We start from the raw sequence: 22,748 nt of genomic DNA on the forward strand, positions 1-22,748 counted from the left end.
ATATTGAAAATATTGTATTTTTCACATAACTATCAATTTAAGGGCAGTTCATAATTTTAATAAAAATGATAGAATGGCTGAATTTATTGCTTCATTCTATAGATAAGATGAGCTCAGCAACTTAAAGTGAATTGTCTATTTTATAGTTAATAAAAAGTTGAAATTAATGTATTATCTGTGTGTATTTCTGTTCTACTTTATTACAGAGCTTAAACATGAGTATATTTTTCTGAAAATAGAAACAAAGTTCTTCTTCAGTTCCCTGAGGAAAAACCATACCTTTATATGTAGTAGTGATAATTAAAAATACTAAACATTTTTGGTTTTCAGAAAGAAAAATGTACAATCAAAAAAAAATAAATCATATCCACCTGCCTGTATGAAAGTCTATAGTTTCCATCCCTCACTCTGAGTCCTTAAGGATGAGAATCATATGGGAAATGAACCTATCCTCAAGGATAATGATTGGTTTTCTTTTAATAAATCTAGAAAGGTTCTGTCTGCTTCAACAAGAATAAAACTAAGGGCTGAAAACCTTTCTGATGTCTTCCACAGGACTAAAGGTGTATTCAAACATTTGGGTTTCTTGTGGTTATTATTATTGTTGTTTTGTTTATTTTCATTCTTGTAACAGGATCACCCGATACTCTGATTCTGAAGACACGATTCCAGCATTTTGAGAACTTTTATAAATAAAAGGCTTTGAAGCACCTGCAAAGTGCATTTCGAAGGCTATTTCTTATTCACTTAATTTGGGGCTTATGCCCTTAAAAAGAGACTATATACCCAAGTTACACGAAAATAGATTCTAGAGCAAATTCGTGTAATCTCAAACCTTATCATTAAAAAAATTGATACTAAGATTACTGCATACCTAAGAAAGAAGAGGAAAGGAGAGGGAAGTTATTATTTGAGAGAAAGGCATGGAGAAACCAGGTAAGAACTATATCAGACTTCTGGAAAATGGGGCTGAAGAAGGAGAGAAACTGCACAGCCAGCACTAGCTGTTTCAAAGTCTTGGACCACAAAGTATGGTAAAGAAGGGACAGTGTTGAGGATCTGTTTGCAAATATCGCCCCCATCTATTCTATCAACCAGATATTATTTTTGCTTAATAAAATCCTTTCATAAAATGTAAATATATCCTTGGAGAGTTAAACCTATTGGTTCTTCATACCTTTACTGTGAGTTACTGTAATTAGATTGTGTATAACTTAAGTAAACTTTTGGAGAATGTGAGTTTTAATTGAAGCATGGAACACTTCAGAGTAAAAACCATAAAGATCTCTGAACAGTCTAAGGACAGAATGACTGAGAAGGGTGGAATGAAGAGACACTAAGGAAGGGCAGGGCTAGAAAGAGGAAGTGAAAAAATACCTACTTTACAATTTGGCCACAGAAAAATAAGAGGTTATGATTCAATGATCTCAAAGTTTGCTTCCCACTCTATAATTCTATGAGGGCTATTATGCAAAACATGAATGTTTTACATATCAAATCATAATAGACTATATTTTCCTTCCTGGAATCTACACCATCCAACTATTAAAGCAAAAGAGTTCCATTTTCTACCTCAATAACATGAAAGAGAAAAATGTATCAAAACTAGTTCCAGAGGACAAAGGGAAACCAAAAGGAGAAATCACAGGGGGTAAATATCTTTCTAATAAATTCATAACACACCCTTCAGTACAGTGATAATCAGTATTTGATAAGTGACTGAATGAAATCAGGGGTCCAAAAGAGATACAGATTATTAGAATGGTCCAGAATCTTTCTCCAGGAACACAGTAAATAAGAACCCTCATCAGTCAGACACCAAAAGTGAAGAAAGGAGAGAATGTTTTCCTACCAACCTAAAGGCATTTTCATCAGGCAGACACCAAAAGTGAAGTGAAGGGAATGTTTCCTTACCAACATAAAGGCATTTTCCCTTCCCATTTCCCTTTGCCCCCTTCCATTTGTCACCTTATTACAGCTGTTCCTTGAATAACACACACGGGTCTGCACCGCACTGGTCCACTTACATGAGGATTTTTTCCAATAAATAGAGTATCTGTATTTTCATCTTACAGATCTTTAAATTAACGAAGTGTGGGGGAAAAGTTTGTGTTCCATTAGAGATCACAATACGTGGAATGAAAAAAACTATAGAGTTTGAGTCCTGATTCTACCCAAACGGCTTCAACTTCGGGACCATGGGTGAGTCATGTATCGATTCCTTCGTTTTTGAGGCAGAGATAGCAGTCCGTGGATTTTCCACTGCGCGGGGTCGACGCCCCTAACCCCTGCGTTGTTCAAGGGTCAACTGTACTTTCCTTTCCACCTCTGCATGATCCGCCAGTCGCGTCTGACTCCACCCACAGTCACCCCTGTAGACCTCGTCCACAAAGCGTCCCTTTCTACCTGCTGGTCTTACCTAAATCTCTCTGCTTAGAATTACCCACACCTGCTCGACCAGGCTGCTTCCACCGGCCCCCTAGCACTCCGGACAGGGCAGCGGGTCCCGCTGGGCACCCAATTCTCCCATAGAATAAGGGGTGGGGGGTGGGGTCTGTGCGAACACGACTTGAAGAGAGTTGTGCTTCCGCACCCCCATACCCAGAGCTCCCCCCCAGTTTCCCCGGGGGTCGTCCTCACTCACAGCGCACAGTGTGGAAGGCGCAGCGCGGCTGCTTCTCAAAACTCTCCCCTAACTTGAGAACCCGCTCGCGACTGCCAATATGGGAAGGTCCCGCGGTTCCATTCATCATTCTCCTCCGGCTCCGACTCTGCCTTGGCCACCGGCGCTCACTACCCTCAGCCAACTCAGCCTGAAGAAGTGCTCGGCAGCCGCGAGCGCAGCCACCACAGCCTCCGCCCCGCGGCCGGCAGGCGCGGTCCCACCGGGCCTCTCGCGTGCTGATTGGCTTCCTGGAGAGTGGCGCCCCGCCCCTTGGCCCCGAGGCTCCTGGTCCTGCAGCCAGGCTCCATTTCCCACGTTGCGACGCACGCAGACCCCGGCACGCCGCGTTTCTGAGGTGCGCGGTGGGGGCGGGGTTATTCGGCGGAGCAACGGCAGGCAGGAATGAGGTAGCCGACCTAACGGGGCGGCTGGGGAAGGAGGGCGCCGCGGGATACCGGGAGGCCCGGACCGCAGGCTTCTGGGCCAAGCGACCCGTCTTGTAGGAGCTCGTAAAAGGAGAATCGGCCTGCTCCACGCCTTTTCTGTGGAGATCTGGTGTGGAAACTGAGGTGGGGGAGGGGCGGAGCCTGGGCACTAGGCCTGGTGTCTTGTCCAAGGCCTGGTAGCACGAAAGCCGGCTCTAGAATCCGGAGTAGAGACGCCCGTGGCCTCAGAGACGCGGCCGGTGGGCCTGACTGGAGGCGATGCCGTTACCTCAGCAATCGTTTTTTGACCTTATGTTCCAGAGGAAGTTCCTGGTGGTATAAGGACTGGGATAGAGGGAGGGGGGTGAAGTGGGGTGGGTAAAAAAGTTTCAGAGTTTGGAACTGCAGATACTTAGGATTAGTTGCAGCTGGATTGCATTGGGTTACCTTCTTTATCTTCTTCACAGTGACCTGTGGCGGCGGTACACGGCCCCGAAGACCGAATTCCCAAAAGATCAAGGCCAGACCTTGTGCTCTGGCAGCAGGGTAATAGCATTAATAATTGAAAAATAATTGTCTTTTTTTTCATTTTTCCTGTCAAAAGTTCGTGAGTTTAAGGGTAAAGATGAGAGAAGTGCTGTATTAGAAGAGAAACATCCAAGAGAAGGTTTACAAATGGTTGCCATAACAGTGGTGGTTTTTCAGGGTAATTACATAATCAGAAAACTTTCTTACTTAACTGCTACCTTCGCCAGGTTTGTAATTTATTGTTCCAGGCAGGTAGATGAATGTGTCTCTCGCAGCCCATCTGCTTGTCCAAATTCTACTCTTTTAAGGCGTACTAAGACTGTTCCCTGTGGTAGTTAAGCGCTCGGGTTCTAAAGCCAGAATCTTTGGGTTTGAACCCCAGCTTCACTCTGTACAGTATGACTTTGTGCAAAACAAAGTTAAGGATGCTCATCATTAAAATGGGAGGAAAAAGTAATAGTACTTACACCTTACAGTTGTTGAGAGGATTAAATTAGTACAAGAAAGCATTTAAAACAATTCATGGGATAAAGTAAAAGCTCTCTGAATGGTTATTATTTTTGAGACTTTACTGTCATGCAACATTTTAGGGCCATCTTTGGCGGTTGCCTTCTTTTTAAGCCTTGAATACTCTAGGAGGTAGGAATTATTATTTTGTTTACAGGTAAGAAAGCTTGTTCATGGAAACCCTGTCCTCTGACTCTGTGGTCTTTATTCTTATCATCTGTGTCACCTATTTGGCATGTAACGTATTTTACATATGTGTGTATATGGGTCTGTGTGTATACTTTTCTTTCCTAACCAGAATGTGAGCAGGAAGTCTGTCCTATATAAAATCTATGTGAACCTTGGGTCTATCATAGAGCCCTACGCATGTTTGGTGGTGGTGATGATGTTTTAGTGATGTTTTATTATATTAGCTAGAGGGCAAGAACAGTGTTGTAAATCTATTTTACTTTAAAAAGGCATTCAACCAGAAGTCTGAGGTTTCCATTTATAACCAGGAGAAAAGCAGAGCATCAAGAAATTGAGGTTTTGGAATACCCAAAGTTTGTGCATTTGTTCATTGTTTCAACATATATAAATACTAAGTGCCTACCACATGCCAAGTGCTAGTCTAGCCTCTGGGAATATAACAGTGAACCAAAGAGGTAAGAAGGCAGCCACCAAGAATGGTATGAGTTTTGCCCTTGTGAAGCTTACCTTCTAATGTGAATTTTCTCTAAACATACATCCAAATGAAATATGTTGTACTAGCCCAGGAAGAAACAAATAGACTAATGAACTAAATAGAATCTAAAAATATACCCAAGTGACATTTTAGATTGCTTCTCTTGTATCCATTCATGATAAATTATCTCAAATATATGATAGCTATGTGTATTTGTTCTTTTTTCACCAATCTGTAACCTCATCTAACGTTATAGCTTCCTATCTTAAACCACTCACAAAAATAACTTACATTTGTATTGAAGATATAAATAAAGTTGTATGTTTATGAAGATATAAGTAAAACAAAATAATAAAAACAGTAGAAAAAATTAGATTATATTTTAACTCTTAGGGTAGGGAGGACCTTTCTAAGCATGGCACCAAAGGCAGAAGTTATAGAGGGAAGATTGTTATACTTGACTACATAAAAATTGTAAAACTACGGTAAAACCATAATCAAGCTTTAAAAAAGAAACGACAGATGAGGATAAAGTGTTTATAGCCAATGTTAAAGATAAAGGGTGTATATCCATGTATGAAAAACTTAAAGCTTCTACAAAAGAATAAGACAAGCCAATAGAAAAATTGTTGAGGGATGTGAAGAGAAAATATATAAAAGAATAAATGGCCAGTGAACATGAAACATGCTGAACCTCCCTAATAATCAAAGAAATAGAAATTAAAACAAGATGATCGGGCTTCCCTGGTGGCGCAGTGGTTGAGGGTCCGCCTGCCGATGCAGGGGACGCGGGTTCGTGCCCTGGTCCGGGAAGATCCCACATGCCGCGGAGTGGCTGGGCCCGTGAGCTGTGGCCGCTGAGCCTGTGCGTCCGGAGCCTGTGCTCCACAATGGGAGAGGCCACAACAGTGAGAGGCCCACGTACAGCAAAAAAAAAAAAACAAACCCCAAAACAAGATGATACCATTTTTCACCTAGTGGATTGACAAAAATGTAAAATATAACATTAGGTACTATTGAAGGTATAGTAAAATGAGTACCCTCATACATTGTTGGTGGAAGTATAAGTTGGAACACCCATTTTGGAGAAAAATTTGGTATCTAATCAAAAATTTTAAAATATGTGTCCTGCCACCCAGCCATCTGACTGCAAGGGAAAAATTCATCCCACAGAGTACTATCATGAGTACTTAAGACATATACTTCGATATTCATTGCAGCATTGCTTGTACTAGCATACACTCTGAATGACTTCCAGTAGAGGAGATGTTTAAATATATTTTGATACACTCTTACAAAGGAAGCATAGCATAATGCAGCCATTGGAAAGAATGAGATAACTATATCCACTCTCCTAGAAAGTTTATGTGCCAAGAGTTGTGCTGGGCTTTCTTTAAAAATGTTTCCAGAAAACTTGTTTTTTAATGATCTGTATTTTACCTAAAAAGGAATGATTTTTGGATCCTGTATTATGGCCAACTCTTTAAAAAAATATTTGTTTTATTTATTTATTTATCTTATTTTTGGCTGCATCGAGTCTTAGTTGCAACATGTGGGATCTTTTGTTGCGGCACGGGAGCTCTTCATGGCGGCATGCGGGCTTCTCTCTAGTCATAGCCTGCACATTTTCTCTCTTGTTGTGGCGTGGGCTCCAGAGCGTGTGGGCTCTGTAGTTTGCGGCACGCAGGCTCTCTAGTTGAGGCGTGTGGGCTCAGTAGTTGTGGTGTGTGGGCTTAGTTGCCCCGCGGCATGTGGGATATTAGTTCCCCAACCAGGGATTGAACCCGCATCCCCTGCATTGGAAGGTGGATTCTTTACCACTGGACCACCAGGGAAGTCCCCAACTCTTTAATATAAAGGGTGAACTGTGGTGCCAGTTATGAAGAATAAATAATAGCTTAAAAAGTGAGAAGTAGGTTATTTGGGAATATGTTTTGTGTTTCTTTACTCTTTTATGTGGGAAGGAATATAATGAACATTGTAATGGAAATTGGATTCATACTGATCTGGATTTGAATACTGACTCCACCACATGTTGGTGGAACCATGACAAGTTTCTTAACTTCTTCAAACTTTACTTTTTTTAAATCTGTAAAATGTAGGTGATTAAAGGCACTACCTCATAGTCCTGTTGTGAGGATTAAATGAGGTAATGCATATGAAAGCACTTAGCACAGTGCTTAATTCATAGTAAGCACTTAATATATGTTAGTATTTATTAATTATAAATAAGTTAAGATTATACTTTTTATAAAATGGTATCTTTGAGCTTTGAATGCCTTAAAAGAATTTAATTTTCTTTAAATTTTTTTTTAATAAATTTATTTATTTATTTGGCTGTGTTGGGTCTCCATTTCTGTGCGAGGGCTTTCTCTAGTTGCGGCGAGTGGGGGCCACTCTTCATCGCGGTGTGCTGGCCTCTCACTGTCGTGGCCTCTCTTGTTGCGGAGCACAGGCTCCAGACGCGCAGGCTCAGTAGCTGTGGCTCACAGGCCCAGTTGCTCTGTGGCATGTGGGATCTTCCCAGATCAGGGCTCGAACCCGTGTCCCCTGCATCGGCAGGCAGATTCTCAACCACTGCACCACCAGGGAAGCCCCCTTTCTTTAAATTTTTTAAAGAAAAGTTTTAGCAACAAATTGAATTGGGATGTGGATTTTTTTTAAAGATAATTGATTTATTCACTATGCTATTTATAAACAAGCTTTGGTTATCTTATAATAACATTTCTGAATTGTGTGTTGGGAATCCCCAGGACCAACTCCAGGTTTAGTAATTTGCTAGGAGGGCTCATAGTTCTCAGGATATAATCATAATCATAGCTATGATTTACTACACTAAAAGGATACAAAGGAAAATCGTCAAAGGGAGAAGGCACATGAGGTGAAATTCAGAGGAGAACAGGTGCAAACTTCCAAGAGTCCTCTCCCAGTGGAGTAACATAGGACATGCTTAATTCCTCCTTCAGTGAGTTGTAGTAACATGCTGAAGTGTTGTTTACCAGGGACGCTCACTAGAGACTCAGTGACAAGAGTCTTTATTGGAGATGGTCATGTAGGCATCCTGTGCTACCACATATCAGAATTCCAGACTTCAGGAAGGAAAGCAGGTGTTCAACATAAACTGCATTGTTTTTACAAACAGTTTAGGCCCAGTGAGCCAGTCATATTAGGAAGCTGGTGGAAACCCTCCTGAAATCCGAGTTCCTAGACACCAGGCAAGGGCCAACCTTGTAAGGAGACCTTTAAAAAAGATATCAGTCTTAGCCCTGTATTAGCTCATCTCTGCACACTCAGTTTCTCTTTTATGATGAAAGAAAATTAACTCCTAACCTAGGATTGTTGTGCAGATTAGAGAGAGTGAATGTGAAGCACCAAGCACAGTTTCTGACTCTTAGTGCACAATAAACAGTACCTAGTGTAGCTGTTACAGTAGGTGTAAGGGTCTTTAGCTCTTTTAGAGGTACACTAGTTGGAAAAAACAGTTTCTCCCTATAAGGAAGAAATGAGAAAAATCTACCCTTCACTTCTTGAACCAAGCAAAGCTGTTGTCACTTATATTTCAAACATTATTTAGGGGGTGAATGTTTTAGGCTGTTGACCTTTATTTTTCTGATTCTGTCAAATATAGGTGGTATGAGAAATGAAGCCAATGGGTACAGACCCAAGGATCTTATCTCTAGCTGCTGAAGTTGCAATAAGTCCTGAGCAGAATGTCCCTGTTATACTGTTGAAGTTAAAAGGTAAGAAAATCTTTTTGTGATCGGCTGACACGTTAACAAAACAAATTCCATCATGGGTACAATTTTAGCATTTGTTTTTAATTTGTTCAGTGAAATCTTAACACTGTGATAAAGCAGTGATTTCTTTTTCCTTTTTAATGTATTTTTAGTCATTATTCAACCTATAAAAATACGGATAGCTCTTGGATTTATTGAGCAAAAATAAGTATATCTTATTTCCTTTTGCCTTAGAAATAATAAACAACACACCTTTTGGAAGCTCAGAGTTGAAGAAAGTCAAACAAGATATATATTGTTATGATCTCATTCAGTATTGCCTCTTGGTCCTCAGTCAAGATTGTTCTCGAATCCAGGGTGGTTGGACTACAATTTCCCAGCTTACACAGATATTAAGGTAAAATGAACAATAAATCAGCTTGTTGTTGAGGGATATAGTAGTAGATTCTTAATTTCAACATTTGCTTTCTTTTCTTCATCTGGCTAACAAGCATTGGCAACCTCCCATGGTATGTTATGGATGTACTTTTCCTTCATACTATATATTATTATTCCTAACTGTATTTGTGAATATTTCACTGTCAATTTCACTCCATAAGCTCTACGAAGATGGTGATCTTGTGCTCACCACTGAATCCCAAGGGCCTAATAGACTAAAGACTAAAGAATATTGAAGAAATGAAGAGATTAAGGCACTGGCTCTATACTGGAAAAACTTACAGTAGACATGGGTTGACAGTCATGTGGATTTATCATACAAGGCAGAATGAAATAGGTGCTGAAATGAAAGGCATAAGCAAAGGACTGCAGGAGAAGAGATACAGAAACTTCATTTCACAGTATATTGGTTTAGCTGTCTCAATTGTATATTTCATTAAGTAACCCAAATCATGTTAATAAATTTAGAAGCAGCATTTACTGATCTACTGCCATGCTAGAAATTATGAGAAAAAGATCAAAATCTTTTTTCATATAGGAGGCAATAAAATAAATCAGGTGTTCTCAGTGTCTAAGCCACTTCCTAATTAAGTAACTGAAAATCTGCAGTACTAGTTGGATCTTAGCTTTTGAAACTGCTTATAATTAAACATAGATAGATAAAGGCCAGATTCAAGGTGTACAGTTAGGAAAAACAGTTAACACATGTAATACTATTTTTTATACCTTAATTTTCAAGATTAATTATTTCCTTAAGTAAATAAGCCTTATGTCTTTGTGTTGTAGATATGTTAGCTCATGGAAATATTGATGGAGCTAGGCTCTCAGAAGTGGACTCCAAGTCTTAAGAAATCCCCATGTTTGTGAACGTACAAAAATCGTATTTCGGGCCTCCCTGGTGGCGCAGTGGTTGAGAGTCCGCCTGCTGATGCAGGGGACACGGGTTCGTGCCCCGGTCTGGGAGGATCCCATATGCCGCGGAGCGGCTGGGCCCGTGAGCCATGGCCGCTGGGCCTGCGCATCCGGAGCCTGTGCTCCGCAACGGGAGAGGCCACAACAGTGAGAGGCCCGCATACCGCAAAAAAAAAAAAAAAAAAAAAAAAAAAAAAATCGTATTTCATTTATTAACATTTTCAATGAAAATAGTACTCTTAATTAACTTTAGAAACCAAAGGGAAAAGAGAAACTGGTACATGTGAGTGTAAGTCTATTGACCTTAGGAACTGATATGCAAAAAAAAAAAGACACTGAGCATTAGTCAGTTTTTAGTGTACTCAGTATGTAGTCACTGTTGCTTATCAGTGTCTGCACAAGCCTCTAACATCGGTACTTACTCATTAGAGTACACACATAGAGACTATTCTTGGATTGGGGAATTTTTTTGGTGTTAGTCTGCATAAATAATTCTTACCATTGAGGCTTTTGAATATACTCGTTTCGTATCCAGGGGGTGACTTTATGTGTGGTTTCAAGAGGACCCATTTCTCTAAATGACCTTCTCTCTTTCAATGTATATTGTAAACTGTACCTACTAGAGTTTTTGCTGTCTCCTCTTCTGATGTAGGGAATGTGCAGTCAGATATTTTGCAGATTTTAGGAAAGTAGATCTATTGGAAGAAGTTGATAATCTGTCCCTTGTAGACTAATGCTACCCTAGCTATTTTTCAGCTATCTGATGTGTAAAATGTGTCAGTTAACACATATGTTACTCCTGAATGGTATTCTATTACTTTTAGAGTGTGTGTAGCCCCTTCACAGAAAACTTGCCTCTTTCTCTTTATTGTGAGCCAAGTGTATTTTGTTTCCTGAAGGATTGACAAGTAAGTTTTTAGGACATGTAAGTCCTAGCTCTAAGTACAGGCAAAATCCACACTACTGTTTACTTGTTACTTGTTAAGAAAGTTGTTACACTAATTTTCCTGTAAAAGTTCTTTATTGGCTTGGCAACAAAAGAAAAATACTAAAAATTCTCATTAAGGCACCAGTGTCTATAGAAGCTTTAGCATTCATCTAAAATTTATAATTAGCACAAACTGAATCACAAACTTGTGCTTTATTTCAGCCATTGCTGTGTGGGCTTGGAACCAGGAGAAGATGCAGAGGAATTTTACAATGAATTACTTCCATCAGCTGCAGAAAATTTTCTGGTTTTGGGGAGGCAATTGCAAACATGTTTCATCAACGCAGCTAAGGTATATGTATTTATTTAGGGTTTTTTATTTTGTAGCCAAAACAGGTTAATTCTTGGGACGATGTTCCACATTGTTTTTTCAAGTGTGCAATATTTGGCTGAAAGTACAATTAGAGTAATGGATTCAAACATTTTGAAAGCTACGACCAAAAAAAAGAAAATCTCTACATTTGAAAATTTTAAAGTGCTGACTGAAGCATATTGTATGACAATATGCTTGCTTTTTTTTTTTTTTTTTTTTTTTTTTTTTTGCGGTATGCGGGCCTCCCACCGCTGTGGCCTCTCCCGTTGCGGAGCACAGGCTCCGGACGCGCAGGCCCAGCGGCCATGGCCCACGGGCCCAGCCGCTCCGCGGCATATGGGATCCTCCCAGACCGGGGCACGAACCCGCATCCCCTGCATCGGCAGGCGGACTCTCAACCACTGCGCCACCAGGGAGGCCCCAATATGCTTTTTGAAGGATCTGTTTTACTACTCAGTTTTGAGCATCACCCATAGACATTTATTTTGATAGCATTTTCCTAAAACATACTTTCTACTTAAATCAGTAGTGGAAGAAAGTATTGTTCTTTAGGCCCAAGGCTTTTCTCAGTAGCTACAATGGTGAAGAAGAATAAAGGTGCACTTTCTATATGCTCCTTCAGATCCTCTCTAGTCAAAATGTTTCAACCTCAACATTTGGGTTCATTTCAGTCCAACAAGTATTTCTTGGGTGAATTATGCTGGATGCTATATGTACTTTTTTTTTTTTGACCTATGGATCATTTAGAAGTATGTTGCTTAGTTTCAAAATATTTGAGGGTTTTCTTGCTGTTTTATTGTTATCAGTTTCTAATTTAATTCTGTCATGTCAGATAACATACTCTGTGTCATTTCAGTACTTTGAAGTATTTTCAGACTTGTTTTATGGTACTCCATATGTTTTATAGTGGTGAATGTTCCATTACAAGCAGTCCTTGCTTTGCACAGTGCTGTCTTAACTGAAACTCATGGATATCAGGGACATGTAAAGCTTTTGATATACACAGATTTCATTTAACATGGTACCATGCAAAAGCAAAGACTCCCCGTATACCTGAATGTGAACTCCTCAGTTGTAGTGTGTAATGTTCTGTAAATGTCAATTAGATCAGTTTGGATATAGAATATATAAGGAGTGATAAGTCCACAAGGCTGAAATTCCACCTTGGAAGAATTCTTGGCTATATGTACATTTGGGCCTACTGCCACGTCAGAGATAGAGCAGATTCAAAACTTTTGTGAATTATGAAGGGAAATAATGTAAGTCACTATAAGATGTTAAGTTCGATTTGAGATGCTTTGGGTATATAAGGAATAGACATAGTTTTGCATTTAAACAACTCTCAGGCTAATAAAGTAGATAAAATCTCTAGGTATTTCTTATAGAAAACCTAAGACAGATATATTTTTAATTCAAAAAAATAAGTTTAAGAGTGAAATTGAGCAAGATATACACAGTATGGACAAAAAAGTGGTTTGAGTATGAGAAGTATTGTTGGCAGAGAATTTAACTTAGTGGTAGAGTATATGGGTCACAGATGCCACTTCTACCATCTCCATTGACATTTTGAGGGATGCTAGCAGTAAATAAATATTTGCATATTTGCTAAATATAATTCAGTTCAGTTAAAGCAGCATGAACTATAGAAATTGTGTTGAACTTGATTTCTTTTCTGGCTGTGCCACAAACTAACTCTGGGTTCTTGGGCAAATCACTTGATTTCACTCTACCTCAACTTTCTCCTTTGTAAAATGAATTTCCATCTCATGAATAGCTCAGACCATTATGAAAGCTTTATGTTTTCTTCAAAGCACTTTTATTTAATATTCCCCACTTAAAAGCAATAATAATTATATTCTTTTCATTTATACAGTCCTTCATTACTTTTCATAATACTTTCTTATTCTTAATCATGGTATTTGTAGAGATAAAAAATTAATTAGTATATACATCAAAGGGAGTAAATCAGCTACAAAAAAAGAGGGCCACTTGACCACAGAACAAATTAAAATTGTGAATAAAAAGAAAATGACGAGAGACAGGATTCAGTGCACAGGACCAGGAGGACACAGAAGTGTCCAGAATCCAGGCAGGAAGTTGCTGTCTGAGTCCATGACTCAGGTTCCAGTGGAGCAGGTACTGGTGTGATGGACAGGCTGGTAGGGCAGGAAGACCAGCTCTCCTTGGCCTGAAAGCCCAGCCTCTGCCACTGAGCCCATCCAGTTCTTCCTGTCACACTTGTTTTTTGTTTTTTTAAACATCTTTATTGGAGTATAATTGCTCTACAACGTTGTGTTAGTTTCTGCTGTATAAAAACCTGAATCAGCTATATGTATACATATATTCCCTCCCACCCTCCCTATCCCACCTCTCTAGGTGGTTACAAACTACCAAGCTGATCTCCCTGTGCCATGCAGCTGCTTCCCACTAGCTATCTATTTTACATTTGCTAGTGTATATATGTCAGTGCTACTCACTTCGTTCCAGCTTACCCTTCCCCCTCCCTGTGTCCTCAAGTCCATTCTCTACATCTGTGTCTTTATTCCTGTCCTACCCCTAGGTTCATCAAAACCATTTTTTTTTACATTCCATATATATGTTAGCATACGGTATTTATTTTTCTCTTTCTGATTTCACTCTGTATGACAGACTCTAGGTCCATCCACCTCAGTACAAATAATTCAGTTTCATTTCTTTTTATGGCTGAGTAACATTCCATTGTATATATGTGCCACATCTTCTTTATCCATTCATCTGTCAGTGGGCACTTAGATTGCTTCTATGTCCTGGCTCTTGTAAATAGAGCTGCAGTGAACATTGTGATACATGTCTCTTTTTGAATTATGGTTTTCTCAGGGTATATGCCCAGTAGTGGGATTGCTGGGTCATGTGGTAGTTCTAATTTAAGTTTTTTAAGGAACCTCCATATTGTTCTCCATAGTGGCTGTATCAGTTTACAATCCCACCAACACTTCAAGAGGGCTCCCTTTTCTCCACATCCTCTCCAGCATTTACTGTTTGTAGATTTTTTGATGATGGCCATTCTGACCGATGTCAGGTGATACCTCATTGTGGTTTTGATTTGCATTTCTCTAATGATTAGTGATGTTAAGCATCCTTTCATGTGTTTGTTGGCAATCTATATCTTCTTTGGAGAAATGTCTATTTAGGTCTTCTACCCATTTTTGGATTGGGTTGTTTCTTTTTTTGATATTGAGCTACACGAGCTGCTTATAAATTTTGGAGATTAATCCTTTGTCAGTTGCTTCATTTGCAAATATTTTCTCCCATTCTGAGGGTTGTCTTTTGACTTGTTTATGGTTTCCTTTGCTGTGCAAAAGCTTTTATGTTTCATTAGGTCCCATTTGTTTGTTTTTGTTTTTATTCACATTTCTCTAGGAGGTGGGTCAAAAAGGATCTTGCTGTGGTTTATGTCATAGAGTGTTCTGCCTGTGTTTTCCTCTAAGAGTTTTATAGTGTCTGGCCTTACATTGAAGTTTTTAATCCATTTAGAGTTTATTTCTGTGTATGGTGTTAGGAAGTGTTCCTATTTCATTCTTTTACATGTAGCTGTCCAGTTTTCCCAGCACCACTTATTGAAGAGGCTGTCTTTTCTCCATTGTATATTCTTGCCTCCTTTTTCAAAGATAAGGTGGCCATATGTGTGTGGATTTATCTCTGGGCTTTCTATTCCTGTTCCATTGATCTATATTTCTGTTTTTGTGCCAATACCATACTGTCTTGATTACTATAGCTTTGTGCTATAGTCTGAAGTCAGGGAACCTGATTCCTCCAGCTCCTTTTTCCTTTCTCAAGATTTCTTTGGCTCTTCAGGGTCTTTTGTGTTTCCACACAAATTGTAAAATTTTTTGTTCTAGTTCTGTGAAAAATGGCATTGGTAGTTTGATAGGGACTGCATTGAATCTGTAGATTGCTTTGGTAGTATAGTCATTTTCACAATATTGATTCTTCCAATCCAAGAACATGGTATATCTCTCCATCTGTTTGTATCATCTTTAATTTCTTTCATCAGTGTCTTATAGTTTTCTGCATACAGTTCTTTTGTCTACTTAGGTAGGTTTATTCCTAGGTATTTTATTCTTCTTGTTGCAATGGTAAATGGGAGTGTTTCCTTAATTTCTCTTTCAGATTTTTCATCATTAGTGTATAGGAATGCAAGAGATTTCTGTGCATTAATTTTGTATCCTGCTACTTTACCAAATTCATTGATTAGCTCTAGTAGTTTTCTGGTAGCATCTTTAGGATTCTCTTTGTGTAGTATCATGTCATGTGCAAACAGTGACAGCTTTACTTCTTCTTTTCCGATTTGGATTCCTTTTATTTATTTTTCTTCTCTGATTGCTGTGGCTAAAACTTCTGAAACTATGTTGAATAATCATAGTGAGGGTGGGCAACCTTGTCTTGTTCCTGATCTTAGAGGAAATGGTTTCAGTTTTTCACCATTGAGAATGATGTTGGCTGTGGATTTGTCATATATGGCCTTTATTACGTTGAGGTAGGTTCCCTCTGTGCCCACTTTCTGGAGAGTTTTTATCATAAATGGGTGTTGAATTTTGTCGAAAGCTTTTTCCTGCATCTATTGAGATTATCATATGGTTTTTCTCCTTCAGTTTGTTAAAATGGTTTATCACATTGATTGATTGCATATATTGCAGAATCCTTGCATTCCTGGGATAAACCCCACTTGATCATGGTGTATGATCTTTGTGTGTGTGTGTGTGTGTGTGTATGATCTTTTTAATGTGCTGTTGGATTCTACTCGTATTTTGTTGAGGATTTTTGCATCTATGTTCATCAGTGATATGGGTTTGTAGTTTTCTTTTTTTGTGACATCTTTGTCTGGCTTTGGTATTGGGGTGATGGTGGCCTCGTGGAATGAGTTTGGGAATGTTCCTCCCTCTGCTACATTTTGGAAGAGTGTGAGAAGGATAGGTTTGATAGAATTCACCTGTGAAGCCATCTGGTCCTTGGGTTTTGTTTGTTGGAAGGTTTTTAATCACAGTTTCAATTTCATTACTTGTGATTGGTCTGTTCATATTTTCTGTTTCTTCCTGGTTCAATCTTGGAAGGTTGTACTTTTCTAAGAATTCGTCCATTTCTTCCATGTTGTCCATTTTATTGGCATATAGTAGCTTGTAGTAGTCTCTCATGATCTGCAGTGTCAGTTGTTAGTTTTTTGTTTCTAATTCTTTTGAGTTTTCTCTGTTTTTTTCTTGATGAGTCTGGCTAATGGTTTATCAATTTTGTTTATCTTCTCAAAGAACCAGCTTTTGTTTTATTGATCTTTGCTATTGATTCCTTCATTTCTTTTTCATTTATTTCTGCTCTCAACTTTATGATTTCTTTCCTTCTGCCAATTTTGGGGGGTTTTTTGTTCTTCTTTTTCTGATTGCTTTAGGTGTAAGGTTAGGTTGTTTGAGATTTTTCTTGTTTGTTGAGGTATGATTGTATTGCTATAAACTTCCCTCTTAGAACTGCTTTTGCTGCATCCCATAGGTTTTGGGTCATCGTGTTTTCATTGTCATTGGTTTCTAGGTATTTTTTGATTTCCTCTTTGATTTCTTCAGTGATCTCTTGGTTATTTAGTAGCATATTGTTCAGCCTCCATGTGTTTGTATTTTTTACAGTTTTTTTTTTTTTTTACTGTAATTGATATCTAGTCTCATAGCATTGTGGTCGGAAAAGATACTTGATATGATTTCAGTTTTCTTAAATTTACCGAGTCTTGATTTGTGACCCGAGGTATGATCTGTCCTGGAGAATGTTCCATGTGCACTTGAGAAGAAAGTGTATTCTGTTGTTTTTGGATGGAATGTCCTATAAATATCAATTAAGTCCATCTTTTTTAATGTATCATTTAAAACTTGTGTTTCCTTATTTATTTTCATTTTGGATGATCTGTTCATTGGTGAAAGTGGGATGTTAAAGTCCCCTACTATTATTGTGTTACTGTTGATTTCCCCTTTTATGGCTGTTAGCATTTGCCTTACGTATTGAGGTGTTCCTATGTTGGGTGCATAAATATTTACGATTGTTATATCTTTTTCTTGGATCGATCCCTTGATCATTGTGTAGTGTCCTTCTTTGTCTCTTGTAATAGTCTTTATTTTAAAGTCTATTTTGTCTGATATGAGTATTGCTATTCCAGCTTTCTTTTGGTTTCCATTTGCATGGAACATCTTTTTCCATCCCCTCACTTTCAGTCTGTATGTGTCCCTAGGTCTGAAGTGGGTCTCTTGTAGGCAGAATGTATACGGGTTTTGTTTTTGTATCCATTGAGCCAATCTGTGTCTTTTGGTTGGAGCATTTAATCCATTTACTTTTAAGGTAATTATCAACATGTATGTTCCTATTACCATTTTCTTAATTGTTTTGCATGTGTTTTTTGTAAGTCTTTTCCTTCTCTTGTGTTTCCTGCCTAGAGAAATTCCTTTAGCATTTGTTGTAAAGCTGGTTTGGTGGTGCTGAATTCTCTTAACTTTTGCTTGTCTGCAAAGTTTTTAATTTCTCCATCAAATCTGAATGAGATCCTTGCTGGGTAGAGTAATCTTGGTTGTAGGTTTTTCCTTATCATCACTTTAAATATGTCTTGCCTTTCCCTTCTGGCTTGCAGTTTCTGGTGAAAGATCTGCTGTTAACCTTATGGGGATTCCCTTGTATGTTGTTTGTTGCTTTTCCCTTGTTGCTTTTAATATTTTTTTCTTTGTATTTAATTTTTGGTTGTTTTGATTAATATGTGTCTTGGCATATTTCTCCTTTGATTTATCCTGTATGGGACTCTGTGCTTCCTGGACTTGATTGACTATTTCCTTTCCCATGTTATGGAAGTTTTCAACTATAATCTCTCCAAATATTTCCTCAGACCCTTTCTTTTTCTCTTCTTCTTCTGGGACCCCTATAATTCAAATGTTGGTGTGTTTAATGTTGTCCCAGAGTTCTCTGAGACTGTCCTGAGTTCTTTTCATTCTTTTTTCTTTATTCTGCTCTGTTATTCTTTATTCTCTCTGGCAGTTATTTCCACTATTCTATCTTCCAGGTCACTTATCCGTTCTTCTGCCTCAGTTATTCTGTTATTGATTCCTTCTAGAGTATTTTTAATTTCATTTATTGTGTTGTTCATCATTGTTTGTTTGCTCTTTAGTTTTTCTAGGTCCTTGTTGAACGTTTCTTACATTTTCTCCATTTTATTTCTGAGATTTTGGATTATCTTTACTATCATTACTCTGAATTCTTTTTCAGGTAGACTGCCTATTTCCTCTTCATTTGTTAGGTCTGGTGGGTTTTTACCTTGCTCCTTCATCTGCTGCATATTTCTTTGTCTTCTCATTTTGTTTAACTGATGGTGTTTGGGGTCTCCTTTTCACAGGCTGCAGGTTCGTAGTTCCCGTTATTTTTGGTGTCTGCCCCCAGTGGGTGAGGTTGGTTCAGTGGCTGGGATAGGCTTCCTGGTGGAGGGGACTGGTGCCTGTGTTCTGCTGGGTGAGGCTGGATCTTGTCCTTCTGGTGGGCAGGGCCATGTCTGGTGGTGTTTTTTGGGGTGTCTGTGAACTTATTATGACTTTAGGCAGCCTCTCTGCTAATGAGTGGGGTTGTGTTTCTGTCTTGCTAGTTGTTTGGCATGGGGCATCCAGCACTGGAGCTTGCTGGCTGTTGGCTGGAGCTGGGTCTTAGTGTTGAGATGGACATCTCTGGGAGATCTCTTACTGATTGATATTACGTGGAGCCCGGAGGTCTCCAGTGGTCCAGTGTCCTGGACTTGGCTCTCCTACCTCGGAGGCTCAGGCCTAACACCTGGCCAGAGCACCAAGACCCTGCCAACCGCGTGGCTCAGAAGAAAAGGAAGGGAAAAAACAACAGAAAAAAATGAACAGATAGAACCCCAAACCAAATGGTAAAAGCAAAACTGTACAGACAAAATCACACAAAGAAACACACACACACACACACACACACACACACTGATAAAAAGAAAACAACAAAAATGAACAGACAGAACCCTTGGACAAATGGTGAAAGCAAACCTAAACCGACAGTAATCACAGAAAGAAACATATACACACAAACTCACAAAAAGAGAAAAAAGGAAAAAAAATTTTTTTAATAAAAATAAAAAGGAAGAGAGTAACCAAACTAATAAACAAATCCACCCATGATAACAAGCACTAAAAACTAAACTAAGATAAACCTAAACCCAAAAACAAATCAGACACAGAAAGCAAACCCCATGTCTACACTTGCTCCAAAGTCCACCGCCTCAATTTTGGGAACATTCATTGTCTATTCCTGTATTCCAGACACGCAGGGTTTATCATGTTGATTGTGGGGATTTAATCCACTGCTTCTGAGGCTGCACAGAGAAATTTCCCCTTCTCTTCTTTGTTCGTACAGCTCCTGGGGTTCAGCTTTGGTTTTGGCCCCTACTCTGTGTGTAGGCCCCCCTCAAGCATCTGTTCCCTGCCCAGACAGGAGGGGGTTAAAGCAGCAGCTGATTAGGGCTTTCTTGCTCACTCAGGCCAGGGAGAGGGAGGGGTACAGTAGTCATAATTGGAATGCAGGGCAAGCCTGTGGCGGGAGAGGCCAGTGTGACATTGCAACAGCCTGAGGTGTGCTGTGTGTTCTCCCAGGGAAGTTTTCCCTGGATCATGGGACCCTGGCAGTGGCATGCTACACAGCCTCCCTGGGAGGGTGTGGGTAGTGACCTGCGCTTGCACGTAGGATTCTTGGTGGCAGCGGCAGCAGCGTTAGCAGTACATGCCCATCTCTGGGGTCCAAGCTGACATTCGTGGCTCATGCCCATCCCTGGAGCTCGCTTAGGCAGTGCTCTGCTGTCCCTGGGCACATGGAGTAGGAATCCCCTCTCCTTGTGCACCCCGAAACAATGGTCTCTTGCCTCTTCGGCAGGTTCAGACTCTTTCCCGGACTCCCTCCCGGCTAGCTGTGGGGCATTAGCCCCCTTCAGGCTGACTTCACTCAGCCAACCCCAGTCCTCTCCCTGGCATCTGACCTCCGAAGCCTGAGCCTTAGCTCGCAGCCCCCACCCGCCTTGGCAGGTGAGCAGCCAAGCGTCTCAGGCTGGTGAGTGCTGGTTGGCACCAATCCTCTGTGCAGAAATCTCTCCGCTTTGCCCTCTGTACCCCTGTTGCTGCACTCTCTTAAGTGGCTCCGAAGCTTCCCCCCTGGTCACCCCCTGTCCCCGACAGTGAAGGGGCTTCCTAGTGTGTGGAAACTTTTCCTCCTTCACATCTCCCTCCCAGAGGTGCAGGTCCCATCCCTATTCTTTTGTCTCTGTTTTTTCTTTTTTCTTTTGCCCTACCCAGGTACGTGGGGATTTTCTAGCCTTTTGGGAAGTCTGAGGTCTTCTGCCAGCATTCAGTAGGTGTTCTGTAGTCATTGTTCCACATGTAGATGTATTTTTGATGTATTTGTGGGGAGGAAGGTGATCTCCACGTCTTACTCCTCCACCATCTTGAAGGTCCCCGCACTTGTTTGTTGATGGGTTATCATGGCAATGGGAAGCACAGAAAAAGTTAATTATCAGCACAGACTAAAATGGAACAATTTGGACTTTGGTTTAAAATTAATTAAAATTCTGTTTCTAGTGTTAAAAAAAGAAAAAGAAAACTGAATTTTTTTCAGAATTATTATTTTTTTAACATCTTTATTGGAGTATAATTGCTTTACAATGGTGTGTTAGTTTCTGCTTTATAACAAAGTGAATCAGTTATACATATACATATGTTCCCATATCTCTTCCCTCTTGCGTCTCCCTCCCTCCCACCCTACCTATCCGACCGCTCTAGGTGGTCACAAACCACCTATCTGATCTCCCTGTGCTATGTGGCTGCTTCCCACTAGCTATCTATTTTACGTTTGGTAGTGTATATATGTCCATTTATCTATTAGTTCTATCTACCTACTTGTTTCCCAATTATATATATATTTTTTAATTAGCTAGCAGGTAGGTAGTAGAGCACATGGTGGGACATACACAGGGTATTATGGCCTAAACTGCAAACTCATTAAAATATGCATACATATATACATATATACGTGCATACATACATATATATATATACACACACACACACATACGTACGTACATACATACATACATACATACATATATATTAGGTTGGCCAGAAAGTTTGTTTGGGTTTTTCATAACATGTTACAGAAAAACCTGAACGAACTTTTTGGCCAACCCAATATATGTATTTTATATGTAAGAATAGAAAAATAACTGCCAGAATTTTGTAATGACTTAAGGGTAAATTTTGTTAACCAGTCTCAGAGGCCATGAATTTGTGGGTGACATTATCTAATGGGTTTTTTAAGGAAAGTAGTAAGTATAGGAGCCCAGCACTATACCTCGAGGTTGGCAGCAATGAAGATTACCGTGCCCTTTATTTCAGTGAAACTGGCTAAAGCAGTTTATTGGACTAAAGGGATTCCTGATCTAATGTGACACTTCTTTCTTTTTTGATTGTTGGTATATTTGTTAGTATACGTCTATTTAAGCACCTATCTAACCCTGAGGTAGAATAATAGGAATAAAATACTTTCATTTTTATGAAGAGTAACCATAGCCACCATGTCTTTGCTGTTGTCATTACTTTTATGCCACAGTACATTCAGGACATGGATAAGATGAATGGCCTTTATACAACTTCCCACTAAAATTATGTGGCCAGTAAGACAGAATTGTGGATGTAATCTGTTTCTTATTTCCCATTGTGACATATACTCTAATGTAGAATAATTTCTCACCCTACTTTCCAGAAGGAAAGAAGTAGAAAAATTTGTCATTTATTTATTGGATAAATATTGATTGAACTTTCACTGTGTGTCAGAACTGTTTTAGACACTGGGTGTATAGTGGAGAGCTAAATAACATGGTCTCTGCCTTCATGGAGTCATAGAGTAGAAGCTGCAACTGAAATGCACTAATAATAATGCTTTTTATGCTGACACCTACATTTGCATATTGCAGTGATTTTCAACCCTGGCTACATAACCAAATCACACACCTAACTTTGTAAAGAGTCAGATGTCCAGACTTTTAACTTTGGCGATTCAGATTTCAGTATGTTTGGACTAAAGCCTATGCATAGGGATATTTTTTAAAAGTCCACAGATGATTCTTATGTATAGCTGGTATTGAAAAATCCTAGTGTATCAACTTGTAGTTCTTATACTACGTATATTGTCCCATTTGACCTCTGGATAGCAACCATTTCTGTTAAGTAGAGTAGGTATTACTAGCCTGTTACTACAGTTTTATAAATTAAGAAACTAAAAGCTACAAGATCATGTACCTCATAAATAGCTGAGATAGATCCAGAAACCAGGTCCTGTGACTCCTCAGAGAGAAGTCTATTTTTTTATTAAAACAATTACAGAAAAGTCAATTGGTTTTTTTTGTGTGTGTTAAGGGTGAAGAAAAAGATGCATTACTACACTTTTTTGAAATTGTGACTGATTCTCTCTTCTGGCTATTGGGAGGACATGTTCAACTCATCCAGAATGGTAAGAAAAAAGATTTTTTAATTG

General features: G+C 39.3%; 2 protein-coding genes across 10 annotated transcripts in view; one reads left to right on the forward strand and one right to left on the reverse strand.

The window, feature by feature from the left end:
* EAF2 (ELL associated factor 2) overlaps window positions 1–22,748 on the reverse strand; it is a 121,964-nt gene that overhangs the window by 54,377 nt on the left and 44,839 nt on the right. Inside the window, exon 1 of one of the 4 annotated variants that reach the window (XM_082624786.1) lies at window positions 2,645–2,731. The exons of 1 other annotated variant lie outside the window; for it this stretch is intronic. Coding sequence is in view for 1 of the 3 variants with exons in the window: in XM_082624783.1 (XP_082480909.1) it covers window positions 2,645–2,753 (109 nt within the window). In the remaining 2 variants the exon portion in view is untranslated. Of the gene's footprint in view, window positions 1–2,644; window positions 2,866–22,748 lie in introns of those variants that run through there. 2 more of the 4 variants (XM_082624783.1, XM_082624785.1) reach the window with 2 other exon arrangements.
* IQCB1 (IQ motif containing B1) overlaps window positions 2,967–22,748 on the forward strand; it is a 46,975-nt gene continuing 27,193 nt past the window's right edge. For 2 of the 6 annotated variants that reach the window (XM_082624775.1, XM_082624771.1), the window contains exons 1-6: window positions 2,968–3,072; window positions 3,558–3,636; window positions 8,418–8,529; window positions 8,761–8,923; window positions 11,027–11,156; window positions 22,631–22,724. In XM_082624775.1, the coding sequence (XP_082480901.1) occupies window positions 8,430–8,529; window positions 8,761–8,923; window positions 11,027–11,156; window positions 22,631–22,724 (487 nt within the window). In that variant the 5' untranslated portion in view covers window positions 2,968–3,072; window positions 3,558–3,636; window positions 8,418–8,429. The other 4 variants (XM_082624776.1, XM_082624773.1, XM_082624772.1 and 1 more) reach the window with 4 other exon arrangements.

This window comes from Mesoplodon mirus (assembly GCF_964341445.2).
Source record: "Mesoplodon mirus genome assembly, chromosome: 6".
Classification (NCBI taxonomy): Eukaryota; Metazoa; Chordata; class Mammalia; order Artiodactyla; family Ziphiidae; genus Mesoplodon; species Mesoplodon mirus.